This window comes from Neolamprologus brichardi, chromosome 3 (assembly GCF_056152115.1).
Source record: "Neolamprologus brichardi isolate AB-2024 chromosome 3, ASM5615211v1, whole genome shotgun sequence".
Taxonomy (NCBI): domain Eukaryota; kingdom Metazoa; phylum Chordata; class Actinopteri; order Cichliformes; family Cichlidae; genus Neolamprologus; species Neolamprologus brichardi.
In genome coordinates, this window is record NC_142106.1 from 58,434,139 (window position 1) to 58,452,649 (window position 18,511).

Below are 18,511 nucleotides of genomic sequence, written 5' to 3' on the forward strand. Positions count from 1 at the left end.
AAAGACAGAAACCTTATATAAACACCAAATATTCACTTCCTGATCCAGGATTCAAAGAGGATGTTGAACTTACTCAGCTTCTTCTTCTCATGAACGTCTTCACTCTGCAGCTCTGCTGTCTGGACCAGGTCTGTGTAGAAACAGAGAAAATCCTCTGCTTCTTCTCCGTCAGCAGTCATCTGTGTCTGCAGGCTGCGTCAGATTAAACACTTCACACCAGCAAAGAGGCTGAAGCTCACAGGTCAAAGGTCAGCTGCCACCCTGTATATAACAATTCACTTTTGAACAGTAGATAGCCTGTAGGCGTCTCTGCAGTGATAAACAGTTTACACATTAAACACTGAACCATAAAAGAAGCTTAAGCTGCAGCTCACAGGTCAAAGCTCAGCTGCTGCACCCAGTTATGAGTTTAAATAAATCATTAATCATTAATCATGATCTTTTCCCTCTCAGCACTTTCACTTGGCCTTGGGGTGTTTTGACTGAGCTACACTGTATGTTTCAAATGTTGTAAATAAATTGGGAGTTAGCGCTGGGCGATATGGCCTAAAATCCATATTGCGGTATAATTTGAAGCACGTGCGGTAACGATATATATCGCAATATATTCTTTTCTTCTGTATAATATTTTTTCCACACTAAAAGGCTAAAAATCATTTAATTTTCTCAAAAATCAAGAGTGTGGCTTATGTATGAATTCTGTTTGTGCTTACTGACCTCGAACCGATTTGGGCAGAAATCTGTTAAAAATGTTTTAGTACAACTTTGGTAAGCCGCACTGCTTGATGGATTGTCAGAGCATTACTGCTGCCGTAGTGAGGAGCTTCACGGAGGAATCTGGGTCCAAAACTCCGTCTGCTTCAGGTCCCAAAGTCAAAGGAACACTAAGAGTTAAAAACGGTCTAAATTATTTCATCTTTAATTAAATCATCAGCGTTGCTGCTTTAGCAGGTGTAACAATTAAGTTTAACATCCATGAAAACAGAAGTTATTAAATTTAACGGAGTTAGAAGTTAACAGGAAGTTAGCTCGCTAGTTTACACCTAAACATTTCATACCATGTTCTGACTGAGAGATTTCTGAAACTAATTCAAACGTACAGCTCTGCTACCACTTCCAACATAAATGAAGACAGAAACTAAACAGCAGTGACGTTTGTAGGGTTACTGAAGTTGGACTACAGACACACACTGACCTTTCATATAGTCAAAGGAGTCAATCAAACACAGCTAGTTGAGTCATTTCTTGTGTGAGTCTAAAGTGAATCTAGTATTTGAAAGTCCACTTTCTGTATTTGTTGTTGAAGACTTCTTCAGCTTCTTCTCAAGGACATCAGCTGCTTGTTTGGCAGCAGAGGCAGTTAAGAAGCTTCCTGAAAAACACTGAACAGTGAGTTCACTGTGGCATATGATAAATTCAGCTTTCTATGTGCAAATGTGTCTGTGTCAACCTTTCAAATGCTGTTGAATCCAAAACATCAGCGGGTCTTTGGCTGCTCACTTCATGCACTTCTGTCTTTGTGACAGTCCAATGACATCACAGCTGTTTCCACCCCCAGTGTCTCAGGACTGGACACCTTTAAACATGTCGAGGATCAAACAGCCGTCCAGCTAAACACACATGAAACTATCAAAGCTGACAATCATTCCAATAACATCTAATGGTTCATATATATAGACACAGGATTAAGAGGAAATGGCTCTCAGCATCTGGCTGTGGGAACAAATGAGTCCCTGTTTGTGTTCAGATTGTGTGCATGTTTTAGACGTGTGTCACATGTAGAAACACAACAATCCCACAATGACACAAAGATTGGTTTGACACAACTGTGCAGCTGTAAGTTGTTTCTAATGATTCATTGAAGCTCTTCTAACATTCTGGAGACGATCAGTACATGAATCTGTTCAACACGACAACAATTTGACTTCAGTGTGAACGTTTGCCATTAAATAACCTTCTTCATCCAGCTGACAGCATCCTTCATCCTATGATATTAACAGTTCCTCCTGTTGATGACAAACCTCTGACATGATCTGCTTGAGGAGCTTTTTCATGTGAAGCTCTCTGAGCTCAGGGCTAAGTTGCTGTGTTTCATCTTTAAGAGCTGCTGCCTCCTCGCCGGACTTGTTCTTCTTCTCCTAATGACACCATTTCTGCTTCATATCTTTCACTGGGCCTAAAACAGATGAAGAGTAGATCTACTGCTGTTCACTGTTTGTGTCAATATGGAGAAATATGAACAGACAAACACAGCACACACTGTAAAAACTGTGATTTGGGTTAATTAGTATCTAATAGGAAAGTAATACTCAGTAAAAACATGTATGTGTTGTTTTAATTAAATCTAAGCAAAATTAAACATTTTTGAGATGTTCAGTTATTTAAATTTACACAATTTTGTTTGGGGTAAATTAAGCAATAGTTTGTTGAGCAGATTTAACAAAAATGTATGAGTACCGTGAAAAGTGAAGAAATCTAATAGATTTAACTGATGAAAGCATTTTCATTTCAATCATTCTACACTTCCGCCTGTAGTCCGTTGTGCCACGTGCAGGACACACACGCTTCAGCAGTGGATGATCTCCATTTTGTCCGAGGTAAGATTATCTTCATTTGTACGAATATACGACACGTTTTAAACAGTAACGTGTAGCAGTTTAGAGTAAAAGATCTAAACAGTATGATACGTCAAAATTAGATTAATAATGACCGCTGTAATGACAGTATCGTATTTTTACACAAAATGGCACGAAGTGGACTGCTAGCATAAGGTCACTTTCCAAGCCTTCACAGCTGTGTTACTTCAGAGCTTTGACTAACCACGTTTACCATATTAAGAAAATATATCAATGATGTATTTCGATGGGCTGTAGCCTCCCTCATTTACTTTTAGCATTTTATGAAAAAGTTTTGCACTCAGCAGTGAGTGATGTAGTTAAAATCATTTGTGCAGGATTTTGTCAGTCACAGTTTTTCAAAGCTTTTGTCTCCACGCAGTTTTTCAGTTGTGGTAATGAAGCTAAAGTGGCTCAGTCCAGCAAAATAACTGGTTTTCATTTTCATGCTGTCGGAGCCCCGTGACTTTACTGCAGGCACAGCTCACAGAGAGGGATGATGCAAGTTTCCAGTTAAACTTGGTCGTGTATCAGTGAGACCCACGCTCAGTCACGATGTTTCTGTAGAACGATCTTCAAGACAAAGGTACATTCAGGAAGTAATATAGTAATACGTGTTTAATCTGACATAAGTCTTTCATCATTTCTATGTTTAACACCCGATGGTGTTTGGATACAGAGATGACCTTGTGTAGATTAAAAGGACCTCTTTTCAAATATGGGAAGATATATACAGTATATAAATACACAAATAGTGTTATTTCATGTCATGATCTGTCACCAGATCGGTACAGAAAATAGAGTCTATCCCCTTTTTAATCTAATAAAGAGTTTCATTGTTTTATATGTGAACCTCACCTTTAAAAATTTTAGTATTAATTCAAATTTGTCTTTAACAATTTGTGTGTGTAAAATTGTTACTTTGGAGAGTGCGATTGTTATTAATGTTGTGTTCTTTTCAGTTCTTGGAAGATCCCTCAACTTAAATTCAGCTGATCAGTATGTAGACTATGCATTTTGAATAGGTTGTGATGGATGATTGTATTAAATTAAACTACTAGTTTTGAAATTGAAGCAGCAGAAAATGACTACGTTGACCCTACTTAATCTAACGTAACTCTGCCCATTTACATTTTATTCTAGGTTGAACGAGATAGAGCTCCATGTAATCACTGATGACCAAATGGAGAAGTTGGTTCTTCCATCGGGATCCCACCAACAGTAGAGGAGCTGCAAAGTGTTGTGAAGGATACCTTTGGGATTTCAAACGACTTCAGTCTTCAGTATTTTAAACCAAAATTTCAGGACTACTGTGAAGGTTGTTGGCATCACCCTGGTCATCCTGCCAGTTTTCGGCAGCCCCTCTGATCAACTGTCAACTGACTATGACTCATCATCCAATCCAGTTGTGTCCAATGCAGACTCTGCTGCAACCACATCTTCTCAGGACACCATTATTCTCAAAAGGCAGAAGTTCACAGAACGTTGTGAGCCGAAGCTGTTCCCCACAGTCTGCATATGAAACTGAAATGTACCTGGAAAGAGCCACCGAGGAGTATAAAAAGAGTGGAAATCTTCTGCCCACCTCCAAAGTAAAGACTGACATTCTCGAGAAGTTGGCTGAAACTGTATTTTCAATTATGGCCTATTCTTCCTATTATTTTGGGGCGAGCACTAGTGAAGAATCTCAGTGCATACAATCTAAATTAATCAGAAAAATGTTATATTATAAATTTTGTATATGTTTTATATTCCACAATAAAAACAATTACTGTTTGAATGTTGTCTTTGTGAAATTGATTCATTTTACTCAGAAAAGAAGTTAAATTAATTTGATTTTCTCTTACTATTCAGTCATTAATTATAAAGTTTAATTGGAAAATTAGTGAATCCAATTTGAGTTTTAATTAAAAACAAAAAGTTTTAATTTTTTTGTAATGGATATTTTAGTCATTTTTTACTAAACCTTTGCCAGATCGTTAGTAAATTCAAAGTAATTTTTCTCAGAGATTCATTTCAAATGAACTAATTTTTTGTTACAATTAGCAATTTTAACCTTCAATTTGAGATTTTGTCACTAAATTCAACACATATTTACAAGAGAATGTTAATAATATATATTATTGTTTTTTGTTGAAATTTAATTAACATTTTATCTAAATTTTACATAAATCACTTGAAATTAAAATCTACTTAAGTAAATTAAGTGTCACGTTGTTGCCATGGGTTTTTTAAGTAACCTCTAGTCACAGTTTTTACAGCACATACAGAGAAATGTAGACAGGATGTGCAGCCAGTGCAGTAAATGGTCTAAATATCAGCTCTTTAGAAAATGATCCTGATGAACATGAAACTAACATCCAATGAGAAACACAGCTTCCTTGTTTCATGTCCAATAACAATCAATGAAGAGCTAATAAAGAGCTATTCTATTGTAAAATGCTGAGATGATTATTAGACAGAACCCAGCGGCTCACCAAAAGCCTGCATTGAAAATCTATATGAAAGTAATCTATGCTCATATATGGCAAAATCCTTTAACTGTCACTGTGTTTTTCATCTGTGCTCTTGTTGGTTGGACAAGTTTCTAAATGACAAAGAGCTCAGTGGACTTTGCATCCATCAAATCCTGTTAGATGTTTGGATTGTTTTTCCTTCACAGCTTTGTGATGAAGGCTAAAGAACAGAGATATGAACTATTGCCAATATGAATCCTGATGCATGACGTGGGCATAGACCCACCAAAGCAACACTCAGCTCACCTCATTCCAGGCGCTTGTCTGCTGGAGACCATGAGCCTTGTTAGTCACACTTTAGCACCGTGGTAGGAAACAGCCTCCATCATTTCATTAGATCTGAATTTGGACTGTTTCCCTCTGGATGAACCAAGTCTGTCAAATCTATTGATCCAATACAAACTATCAAACACATTGGCTCACAGTCAGATTGGCTTTGTATGGATGGTGTAACAGGGGGCTGGGAAAGGATGCTGAAAGCTGAATATAATACAGAACAATAACAGGACATATAATAATGTAGCAAACATGATCTTCAACAGGCACACTTCTATTATTCATGATCACAAACACAAAGAACTTGTGCAGCCCTGATATCAGCCCTAATAAATGAGTGTGTTTGCCCAAAGATTGAAACAGCATCAACATGACAGCTGTAAGAAATCTTCTCTCAGCCTTGTTTGGCAGAAGATCCCTGCAACAAAGATTGTAGCTGAAAGATGACGTGTGTAAAGTTTGCTCTTTGGGAGGTTTGAGGCTGTTTTTAGACCTTTGATAGTTTCCAATCCAGTTCTGAAAGACAGAAATAAAAACAACATCATTAAGATCAGATCATGGAGCTGTTTCCTGCCTTGTTTCTATCTTCACATTACAAGACTTTACTACAATAAAGATGCTAACATGTATCTGTAGCAACAACATCATTGAATCTAGAACAACTGGAGCCAAACCAGTGGCCTCTGCTGGGATCACTGGTGAGCCAACACTTCCTTGTTGATGCAGATTTCAGGGCTTCCTTTTGCTCCTCCGTTATAACTGTTGTCTCTTCTCAACAAATGATGACACAAAGGAATCAGCAGTGACAAAGATGATGCTGAAGAGAAGCACACATTTCACACATATAACAGACCAGTCCAGTTACACACACCTCTGCTTGACATTAGGCCTCAAACAAAGACACAAAACACTAACTTGACTCTAAATAGAAGAAACGAGCAGCTTTTTCTGTTCTGTGCTTATTTATATTTGACACACATGCTTCTCTTTGTGCAAACACACATTGCACTATAAGGGTAACCTAGCACACAATGATTGGACAGCACAGTGATGATGCTGGGAGATCCTATACGCAGCAACACAGAAACACTGAGAACAAAACTTTAAACATTGATTATATTGAGATAAGCAGCCGACCCAGTCTAGATAAAGGCGAGCAGCTGGGACCGCTGCTGCACCAAAAACAGGTTTCAGTGTTTCCATGTGTGTGTGTGATGTCTTTACTTATACTGGTCAATAGACTTTAGTCAACACATCATTGAAAGGTGTTACACATGAAATAAAAACAGTGTTTCATCTTTATTCCTCTGAAGCAGCTGCATTATAACCAGTCTGCTCCTTTGTGGCCATTTAAAACAGCCTTAAATAACTGTTGTTATATTTGTTGCAGTTTCTGCTCCTCTTGGACAGACGACTCTTGAAAAGACATTTTTGAATTTCAACTTTTAACTGGATAAATATCAGATATATAAACGTCTGCAACAAACTGATTCCAGCTTCTACCTCATGATAGGAATGTTTTTGTGGCTCAAGATGACCTGATATCTTTCATGATGGAGACATTTGACACATGTTTCACATATTATAGACCAACAAGTTATTCATAGCAGTTTAAATACGGGGAGTCACTTTTGGGCCCAGCAGATAAAACAGAGCCCATATTTCCTTCTTTATTTAAGTGATGTGTGTCACAGATGTGACCTAGTAAAGTGTAGCTGAACATTAGTAACGTTATTAACACTCTCAGCTCGTCCTTGTTCCAGACCTGAAGATCCTCTTCTTTCATTCAGCAGCACCTTCAGGTCTCTGATGGTCCAGGGCTTGTTGTTGGGAAACAGCCCTGCTGGGATGACGGTGTCCTCACAGAAACAGTCAGTGATGCTGTTGATCTCCATCACAGAGCACGTCCCAGTCTGCAGTCTCAGTCCTGCAGGGCCTCGCTGGCTTCCTGACTCCACCCAGTCAACAACAGGAAGTGTTTGAAGTGCAGGAACAAACTGAGGCTGTGGTCAAACAGGAGTTTTTATCTCCTCGCTCTGACTCTCACTGCGGCCCTGCTGCTGTGTCAACATGTGTTTGTGCTAAACAATGATGGAAAGTGTTATAAATGACTTGTTGGCCTCTGATCTGTCACAAACAGCTGAAACGTGTCTCTCATGAGTCACATGAAGGTTTTTGACAGAAAGGACAAAAAGTAGCTGCAGTCAGTTTGTGTCATTTTTATATTTATTCATCTGGGAGAAAAATCTGAGGGACATTAAAATGTGTTTTTCAACAGAGACAAGAACATAAATATAACAGAACAGGTAAATGAACATATTTCAAGTAAACAGCTGGACTGATCAGGTCCAAACACACAGTGATAAACTTGTCAAACAGCTGTCATATCTTTATATATAAGCTCTTTATAAATCCTGTTCACTGCAGTCTGTTTACTAATAATGTCAAACTGTTAGAAACACAGAAACATCAGAATCGTCTTTGTTCACATAAACCTGTCTGGGATCCTTTGTTGTTCTTTTGATGCAGAGTTACATTATAAATATAAAGAGTTATTTCAGAGTCTCATCAGTTTTCCTACATGTCTTTATTGAACACATCAGCAGGGCTGAAGCTCTCATGTTAAACACACACTGATCTATGGACACGTTCATGTGTCACAGAACCAGGCTGTTATCGGCCCTGCACTAACATTATGTCACACACACTGAATGTAACAGTGACATCACACAATCAGCTGTGATTGTTTCACTGTCATCAAACTAGTCAACAGGAAGTAGAATCAATAGAAACCAATCATTTACTGACAGCATGTCTGATGGAAATAAGTGCAGATTATGTATGAAGTATAACTGCACACAGTAACTGTATTACAATAAGGACTTAACAGCGCCCTCTGCTGGAGTGTTTCAGTACTGCGTTAACTAGAATACACCACTGCAGCTCTGATGTCATCATCACTCCCTCCTCCACCCTCAGCAGTCCCAGCATGCTGCTGTGGTGCACCCCACCCTCACTCTACACCTGAGCCATAGACCACACCCTCCACCTCAATATACACCACAGTTTTCTCTGCTATGGAAATGAGATCAGGAGGAAATCATTATTATTATTATTGAATAAATGCTCACATTAATGTGGGCTTATTTGTTTCATATTAGAAACATTAGTTGAGTGTTTTTAGTATAAAATGGTGAAAGTCCCTCTTTTTGCTCCTCCCCTCATCTGTGGATGGACGGTGCTGTTACCGTGGTGACAGCTTGGATGTGTTTCAGTCCTGCCTGGTTATCACTGCAGGAATCTTTACTTTCACATTTATTACAGGTAATAACTCTGATTTTTCTGTGTATTATGAACTAAATGTATCCTGATACACACAGAGATGGATAAGCAGAGGTCACATGATGAAAGAACAAACATGGAGTCTTTGATTTATTTAGATATTTATTGATGAATGCAAACAAACCCTGACACTGAACCATCGTCTAGCTTTCACAGAACAAACCTGATCACATGACCTGCTGACCCAAACAGTGAAAAGCTCCATGGCAACAACAACAAACAGCCTCACATATGTTAACAGAGGCTGTTAGAAGCACAGAGTCTTTACAGTCTTTCTCCTGTTTGTACACAGATCTCTGCACATCTTCATCACAGTTACTCACAGACGTGCAGAGTGTGTGGATATCAAAGCTAAGTTTCCACCATGTTTGTAGTCTGTACTGGGACTCATGGAGCATCTCTCTATGAGCACTCAGTGCTTTAAACAGTGAGTCCCAGTTTAACCAGCAGCCTTCACACCACACATCACACAGACATGGAAACTTCAAACCCTCAGACTGAAGACACCATCAGAAATAAATAGATTGTGATGAAGATGAAGAACTGGAACAGTTTGCTGTGGTTTCTTCTGTTCCTGTCAGAAATAAGAGTCTGGCAGCACTTTGCTCTCCTTCCACATGTTTAAGGAGGAAGTGAAGAAGAGCGAGTGAGTCGTCTTCCTCTGTGGGCCCAACATCAGGCAGCAGCCACGGATTTTTAAAAACCCAGCACACTGCTTCAGAAACACTGAGTCCAGGTGACCAGAGTCATGTGATCAGTGAGGTCTTCACTCAGGACGTCACAGCTTCAGGACCTGATTCAGAGGTTTATAAGGACGTGGATCATTGGTGCTGATGTTGTGTGAGAGCTGGTGAACCATGGGGAACATAAATAACAACCAGGCCATCAGCAATTCTACCCCCAGCTCTAAAACCTACATAATACACTATACATATAGTTATATAGGTTATAGTATGTTATATATAAACGTAGCTGAAGCAGTTTAATTTGTAGCTTCACGCTGCACTTCATATGTTTGTCCACCAGATGGCAGCACAGAGGCCTGTGTTGGAAAGCTTTGAGTAATGAAGCGTTTTCAATCCAAGCTTCAGAAAGCTTCATGTGGTCATTGTTGGGTTCAATATTGAGGAGGGTTAGAGGAGGTAATCAACTTTCAAAATAACAACACTGATCCGGCCAGGTGGAGTCAAACGATGATTTAATGCACGCGTGGGGGGACCACCGCCGTACGCAGACAGCGCCGATCCCCAACTTACAGAGCATAAGCAGATGCTTTATATACCATCAGGGCTTAAATTTAATACGCCCCTTCAACGTCAATCAGATACAGGTCATACATAGGTTTCAAAACCACAAAGACTTTTAACACAGTTTAAAATAACATTGTCTCCGTCTCCACAGCAGATGCTTCCTGTCAGCCTTCTGACTTTCACTTCTCGTCTGGAACACCAGACCCACACCCTGCAAGAAACTGTTCCTCTGTTTGCAGAGACAATTTTGCAGTTGCAAGCAAACATGACTAACCTCTCACCTATAAATGAGTCTATCTACTGTGTGTGTGTGTGTGTGTGTGTGTGTGTGTGTGTGTGTGTGTGTGTGTGTGTGTGTGTGTGTGTGTGTGGCTCGACCTCACACGCGCTTTGTCTTATGAGAAGAGAGGCCAATTCTCATGTGCATAATAACCTAACTGAAACTATATCTGTAATATGTTGAATAAATGTTTTAATCAAATGAGTGCCCCTACTTCAAAGGTTAATAAAAAGATATAGATGACTAAAAGATAACAATGAATAACCTGGTTATTCAAATAGCATCCTCCCAACAGCTCCTCAAAGTACCTTTCACAAGCATGCTCTGCAAAAGCCTGCACTTCCTGTCTACTTTGGCACAGAGTGTACTCAGAGTTAGGCCTTTCAGAATCAGCACATACACATTTAAGATTATAACAAGCATTCAAAAGCATTTAAGATCATTGATTTAACTCAACAGTTTAACGTGGTTAGAACTGCACCTGTAATAAAGGCTAATTGGGTACCAATATGTTTAAACATCTGAATGCAATATCAATGCTGTAGATTATGTTATTAATGTTAGTACTGCAATGGTAATGATGATGATTATCAACAATAGCAGTAAAATAGTTTCCCTAATCCCCACATCATCAAGGAAGCAACCAGGAAATATCTGCTGTGTGTAAAAACAGCAACACAAGAATCCAGAATGAAGACAAGAAACTCAAAGCTCACACACAAAACAGGTGGAGCTAATTTTGTGACGTGTTTGTGTAAAAACACCACAGAAGTGAATCATCAAAGTTTCCATGTGAGCTGATGATGCTGCTGCAGAGTTTCTGTGAACCTCCTGTGACCCCGCCTCCTCATACAGAGACATCTTATTGCTCTTCAAACTGCATCACGTGGACACATGTGATTGTGTATTGTAGTATTGATCCCAATGCTGGTATTAGTACTGGATCAATAACACTGGATGGATGCGTTCAGCATGGAGCCCCTGAGCTGTGTTACAGACAAACATGAAAACTGACAGGTCTGTGTCATTCACAGTCTGTAACACTTCTAAACAACAGAGGCTGACCCAAGTGCCTCAGAGCCAGGCACGCTCACATCACAGCTCTCTAAATAAGCCAGTTTCAAAATAAGAGCTGAAAGCTGTGTTTGGTTGTGTTAGCTTATTATTGTGGAGACTAACATTCAGTGATCATGTGTTCAGACTCATAATGATTACTCTCAGAAATCCTGATCTTTGTATTTACTGTGTGTTGGATCAATAACTGAGATTCATCGTATCACACAGCTGTGCTTCTGCTGCTGGTGATGTCAGCACATCTGGAACAATACGAGGTATCTGCTACCAGACTGAGCAGGACGTGAGACCTGTGGACTGTTTAAAGCTGTCCCTCCACAGCTCACTCAGACCTGATCCACACCTCAGTGATATTCTCTGACTTCCTCAGTAGAGACAGAAACCATTCAGATCTGGGACGATCAGCTGACTGATGATGTCACACAGACTGTGTTTTTCAGGAACAGGGATTCTGATGTGAGCCTGCTAGCTGACAGCAGACCTGATGAAACCACATGTTCACATCTGTGAGGACAGACTGGACTCTTTGACTGCACCTTGGTTCTCCTCAGAGGTCTGTACAGGAGCATGTCCACCCCCACTGAAGATCTCAGTCACTGTGAAACATAGAAAGCTGCTTGTGTAGCCTCTGCCTCACATGTAGATACAGCTACAGGTTTCTCTGTCAGTCAGACTGAAACAGTGTCCTGATGCTGCATCATTCAGCTCTGTGCCCCAGTCAGCATCACTGTGAGCTACCAGTGTCAGTGTTTCTGCCCTTTTCCTGTAACACTACACTCAGCACAGGCTCAGCTGCTATCCAGTGTTGGACTTTGGCTTCAGCTGCTGTGATAGATCCTCTAACATAGATCAGCTCTGCTACATGTTGTTAGATAAGTGCAGCTGCCTGTCATGTCCTGATGTTTCTCTGGCTCAGCAGCTTCTCCATCAGAGGTTCACATGGAGCTGATCCAGTATCTCCAGTAACTGTGTTCTGTGCCTCACTGGTTCATCCTTCTGTCTGTGTGACGTCAGTCAGACGTTGAAGTTAAACTCTGTAATCTTCACTGTGTCACAGAGTTCAGTGAGTCCCGTTATTCACAGTATCAATCAGATCATCAGAGAACAGCTGATCAGCAATCAGTGGTGCCAACAGCACCTCCTGTGGTGAGAGGATGCAATAATGCAATGTAGCATTTTTACACTCAACACTTCCAGTCATGAAACTGTCTGTTGGATCTGTTTGACGTTGCTTTCTTGTGTTGCTTTCTTGGTTAGAGTTCCTCACAAATGTCCAGATTATTCTTCTAATGAGGCGTCGACCATGTTTTCAGTTCTTTGGAAGAAAACATCGCCCTTTGCCATCCTTACTTTTCTTTGACTTCTTCAAATGCAGCTGAACTCCAGCTGGTATTTTATTGGACTTTGCAGCTGTTTCTGGTCATCAGTTCATTCCTGCAAACCTCTGAACCTGAACAACAATGATGCTGCATTGCTGGCTGATCCCAAAAGGTTGATTCTGTTCATCTGGACGTTTTCAGAAACACTGAGGAACACTGAGGAACCAGGATACCAGACTCCAAACCCAGGATAAAGAGTTTGAGTGAATGTGGTGTTGAAGGTGTGGAGGTGGATCAGAGTGTCAGAGGAGACTCTGTAGAAGGACAGAGTGCCAGCAGGACAGTCCACATACACTGCTGCTCTGTTAGAGACAGAGGAGGAGGAGGAGGAGGAGGAGATGGGTGTTCGACTGTTATTGTGCCAGACAGACTGAGGACCATCATTAGAGCAGTACAGACTCCAGGACTGATCATTGTGTCCAAACACACAGTCATCTCTGTCTCCTTTCCTTCTGATGCTTCTGTAACTCACTGATATACAAACTCTTCCTCTCCACTCGACCTCCCAGTAACAGCGACCAGTCAGACCATTTCTACACAGCAGCTGACGAACATCAAATCTGTCTGGATGATCAGGATATGACTGAACCTCCTCCACACGTGTCACCTTCCTGTTGTTGTCAGACAGTTGGAGCTTTGTGTTCACTGTGTTTGTGTCGATTGTGAGTTGACAGGAATCTGATGGAGAGAACAAACACAATCCAGCTGCAGTTATTGATCCATCATCTGTTCATTGATTGACACTTTGATGATGACTCCTGACATGATGAAGATGGTTGAATGTGTGCTGCTTTGTTTTCATGAATCCCATTAAAAACACACTTACACTTCCTCAGACCTGGTCTCAACCATCGGACTCCAGCAGGCTCCACCCTGAAAGGAGGAGGGGGGTCAGAGCAGCACAGTCAGCATGCACACATGGACATTACATGGCTCTCATACACACACTGTTACACACTGAGCTCAAAGCTCGGCTCCACTGTTTTATTCAAAGAAATCTACATTTATTTATCAGCACATTTAAAAACAGGTTGAGCCAAAGTGCTGCACAGAGTAGAGATAAAATAGGAAATCACTCGGCTCGATGTTTTTTATTTGCATCACTCCGTTTGCATTGCAGCATACATGAACATTACCTATATTTCAATATAATGTAAAAGCAGTCAAAACAAATAACATCAGAAAAAGGTGATGTTATTTGTTATATGTCACGGTGTCATTTCCGCTTCTTTCTCCCGTAACAACAGCCCGGCGCCGTGAGCAGTCGCCTTTTTTACGCTCGCTATCCCTGTACTTTGCACCATCTGCATGTGTCATCATGAAAGACATGAACATCCAGCGTAAAAACAAAGGAGACTGCTACCGGCTTTTTATCTGCCGATCGCCGTGCTACGGTTGCAAGAAAAAGAAGCAGAAATGACGTTCTCTACGCGTTGAGACTTTCCCCATCCGTCGACTAAACGCTTGATTGAAACTTCAATGCGACAGTGACACCAAGTAGAATTATAAATGTTACATAGCCCCAAACATGTATTTTTCAAAGCCTGCGGTGAAGAGAAAGGTTGGTGATGAGCACCGACAATTTCAGGAAAAGTGGGAAATGCAATATTTCTTTGTTGAGCACAGGGGCACCCCGACCTGTCTTATTTGCACAGAGAAAGTTGCGGTGTACAAGGAATACAATTTGAAACGTCATTACACAACTAGACATGCTGAGGTAGATGCAAAATACCAGGGAGATGAGAGAGCGAACCGGGTTGCCAGTCTTAAAACAGATCTACTGAGGCAGCAAGATTTCTTCAAGAAAGCAACCAAAGAGAATAATGCAGCAGTCGAAGCCACGTGGTTAGTGAGATGATTGCTAAAGCAGGGAAGCCATTCACAGAAGGTGAATTTGTCTAAAAGTGCATATTGCAGGCTGCAAATATAGTCTGTCCGGGAAAGAAAGGTTAGTTTAGCAACATCAGCCTTTCTGCCAACACCGCAGCAGATCACATTTCTGACCTGTCAAGTGATATTTATGACCAACTGTGTGAGAAAGCCAAATGTTTCAGTGTATACTCAGTCGCTCTTGATGAGACCACAGACATCACCGACACTGCCCAGCTCCCAATGTATGTCCGTGGTGTTGATGACAGTTTTGAAGTGATGGAGGAGCTGCTCACAGTAATTCCAATGCATGGCCAGACCACCGCTCAGCAGATATTTACAAGCTGTGTGATGCCATTGAGAATGTTGGTTTGCCATGGAAGAGGTTTGTTGGAATAACAACAGATGGAGCGCCATCAATGACAGGGAGGAAAAATGGACTGGTGGCACTTGTTCAAAAAAAACTGGAAGAGGAAGGCGTGGAGGAGGCCATTGCTCTGCACTGCATTATCCATCAGCAGGTCCTTTGCAGCAAATGCCTGAAGTTTGACAATGTGATGTCTATTGTTGTGAAATGCATCAACCAAATCAGATCCAGGGGCTTAAAGCACCGAAGGTTCTGTGCTTTTTTAGAGGAAATGGAGTCAGAATATGGGGATGTGCTCGACTTCACTGAGGTACGTTGGCTCAGCAGGGGAAATGTATTAAAGAGACTTTTTGAGTTGAGAGCAGAAGTGAAGCCTTCATGGAGAAGGATGGAGTTAGTGTTCCTGTGCTAACTGATCCCAAATGGCTCATGGACTTAGCTTTTCTTGTTGATATAACACATGAGCTTAATGTACTGAACAAGACGTTACAAGGCCAGGGGCAACTTGTCAGTGCTGCCTATGACAACGTGAGAGCATTCTCCACAAAACTTGCGCTCTGGAAAGTTCAGCTCTCTCAGACAAACCTTTGCCATTTCCCAGCATGCAAGGCACTCGTGGATGCAGGCACACCATTCAGTGCTGACAAGTATGTTTGAGGCTACAGGAGGAATTTGATCACAGATTTGCTGACTTCAAGACACACAGAGCCACCTTTCAAATTTTTGCGGACCCCTTCTCCTTTGATGTGCAAGATGCCCCTTCTGTGCTTCAAATGGAGCTCATTGAGCTGCAGTGCAACTCTGAACTCAAAGCAAAGTTCAGGGAGGTGAGTGGAAAAGCAGACAAGCTTGGACAATTTTTGAGAGAATTGAGCCCTAGTTTCCCTCGGCTTTCCCGAATGTTCAAGCGGACCATGTGCCTTTTTGGTAGCACATACTTGTGCGAAAAGCTCTTCTCCACTTTGAACTTCAATAAGTCCAAGTACAGGTCCAGACTTACGGATGATCATCTTCAAGACATACTGAGGGTCGCAACTGCTTCCTCCCTCAGGCCAAATCTGGCTCGGCTATGCGAGAGGAAACGCTGCCAGGTCTCTAGCAGCAAGGAGTAGAGAAGAGAAGCCATGTTCAGAAGAACAGTTCATTTTCTACAGTGTTCCATTCATGTTCAGAAGAAGGTTATAGAACTGTTAATACAGACATTTCAATCTAAATACAGCAGATATAGAAGACTGAAAAAACACATAAGTTCACTGACTAAAAATATCTTATTATTATTTTATTTATGTATTAGATTGATTTATTTTCTTATTAATTCTTAATTTGTTAATTAATTTCTTAATTTGTTTTCATATTTTGTGTTAAAAAATAAAAATAAAGAGATTTGAGAACATTGGAATTTTTTAACCATGCCTTTCTTGTGGAAAACCGAATGCGGCCCAGCCTCACCCAGACTCTGCCTGCAGCGGCCCCCAGCTAAATTGAGTTTGGTGTCCTACACCATAAATCAGTAAGAGAGGGTACGACCTCTCTCATGGCCCCAAGTGGTGTGTGCATGCCAGAGCACTCTGGAAGGCACACACAGTCTTTACAGACTACTCAGGATCAAACCTCTATCATCATGCAATCGATTATTAAACTAGGCATATATAAGTAAATATTTCTAAGCATAAATGACAATCAACAGTATAAACCTTACAGCTGGTTTTAATAACATAATTCATTTGTTTCTCAAATGAGAAAGAGCTATCGAGAAACAATCCTAAATCTTTAGTTCTTAACTTTTCCAGTGGGCCAAGGTCGACATTATCTGCTAATGCTAAATAGGCTGCCGTTATTAACTAATGCTAATTTGATGTGAATTAGCATTATGCACTAATGCTAACACTTACTTTTTAACAATGTGAGTAGCTAATGCTAACACTATTTCCCTTAACTTTATAACAATGTGAACGGCTAATGCTAACACTCTTTTTCCTACAACATCTGAGCTGCTAATGCTAAGTAGGCCGCCATTAGCACCTACGTCTAATTTAATGCAAATACGCATTAGAACCCAATGCTCATATCGTTTTCCTTTGCTTTATAACAATGTGAGCAGCTACTTCTAATTAGCATTAGCTAATAACAGCAGTCTAATTTAATGCAAGTTAGCCTCATTTGCATTATAACGATGTGAGGAGTTAATGCTAAGTATGCTGCCATTAGCGGCTAATTCTAATTCGGGGTGAATAATTATTACCAGCTAATGCTAATATCGTTTTTTCTTCCCTTTTAACAATGTGAGCAGATAGTGCTAGGTAGGCTGATGCTAGCAGCTAATGCTAAAGCTAAAATAATTTGATGTGAATTAGCATTACATTAGTGAGAAGTTAATGTTAAGTAGACTGCCATTAGCAGGTAATACTAATTTTAGGTGAATAGGAAATGGCAGCTAATGCTAATACCATATTTTCTTGCTTTATAACAATGTGACCAGCTAATGCTAAGTAGGTTGGCGTTATAAGCTAATACTAATTTGAGGTGAATTAGCATTATCCGCTTAACTATGAGTAGCTAATGTAAACACTATTTTTCATTCAATTTGAACTTTTCCCCTGCGATGTGAAGAGTTAATGCTAAATAGGACGCCATTAATGGCCAATTCTAATTTTAAGTGAATAACCATTAGCAGCTAATACTAATACCATATTTTCTAATTTGACGTGAATTAGCATCCTCCGCTAATGCTAACACTTTTCCCTTCCCTTTTAACAATGTTTGCAGCTAGTGCTAGGTAGGCTGATGCTAGCAGCTAATGCCAATTTGATGTGAATTAGCATTATATTAGTGAGTAGTTAATATTAAGTAGACTGCCATTAGTGGCTAATGCTAATTTTAGGTGAATAGGAATTGGCAGCTAATGCTAATACCATATTTTCTTGCTTTATAACAATTTGACCAGCTAATACTTAGTGAGTTGCCGTTATTAGCTAATACTAATCTGAGGTGAATTAGCATTATCCCCTTATGCTAACAATGTTTTTTCTTACTTTTTAACAATACGAGTAGCTAATGTGAACACTTTTTTTTATTCAATTTTAACTTTTCCCCTGCGATGTGAAGAGTTAATGCTAAATAGGATGCCATTAGTGGTTAATTCTAATTTTAGATGAAAAAGCATTAAAAGCTAATGCTAATACGATATTTTCTTGCTTTAAATCAATATCATCAGCTAATGCTAGGTACGTAGCCATCATTACCTAATACTAATTTAGGTGAATTAGTATTATCCACTAATGCTAACAATGTTTTTGCCACCTCTTTTCCCTTGCATTATGACAATATAAGCAGCTAATGTTAAGAAGGCTGCCATTATTAGGTAATGCTAATTATTATATGTTTTAGCATTATCCGCTGCTGCTAGCAATGTTTTATCTTACCTTTTAACAATATCAGTAGCTAATGCTAAAATGCTAAAATTACTTTCATTTCAGTTAAGCCTATTTAGCATTAATTAACTTCATTTAGCATTAAGAAGTTTATGCTAAATAGGCTACCATT

At 40.1% G+C, this 18,511-nt stretch overlaps 1 protein-coding gene across 1 annotated transcript in view; it reads right to left on the reverse strand.

Annotated features, from left to right (window-relative positions):
• Positions 1-6,099: 6,099 nt before the first annotated feature.
• The window catches only part of LOC148105969 (NLR family CARD domain-containing protein 3-like), a 65,896-nt gene continuing 53,484 nt past the window's right edge, over positions 6,100-18,511 (reverse strand). Inside the window, exons 9-12 of the mRNA XM_087838426.1 lie at positions 13,559-13,605; positions 12,829-13,410; positions 6,410-6,473; positions 6,100-6,175 (exon numbers count right to left, since the gene is read on the reverse strand). Of these exons, the coding sequence (XP_087694552.1) occupies positions 6,100-6,175; positions 6,410-6,473; positions 12,829-13,410; positions 13,559-13,605 (769 nt within the window). The remainder of the gene's footprint in view (positions 6,176-6,409; positions 6,474-12,828; positions 13,411-13,558; positions 13,606-18,511) is intronic.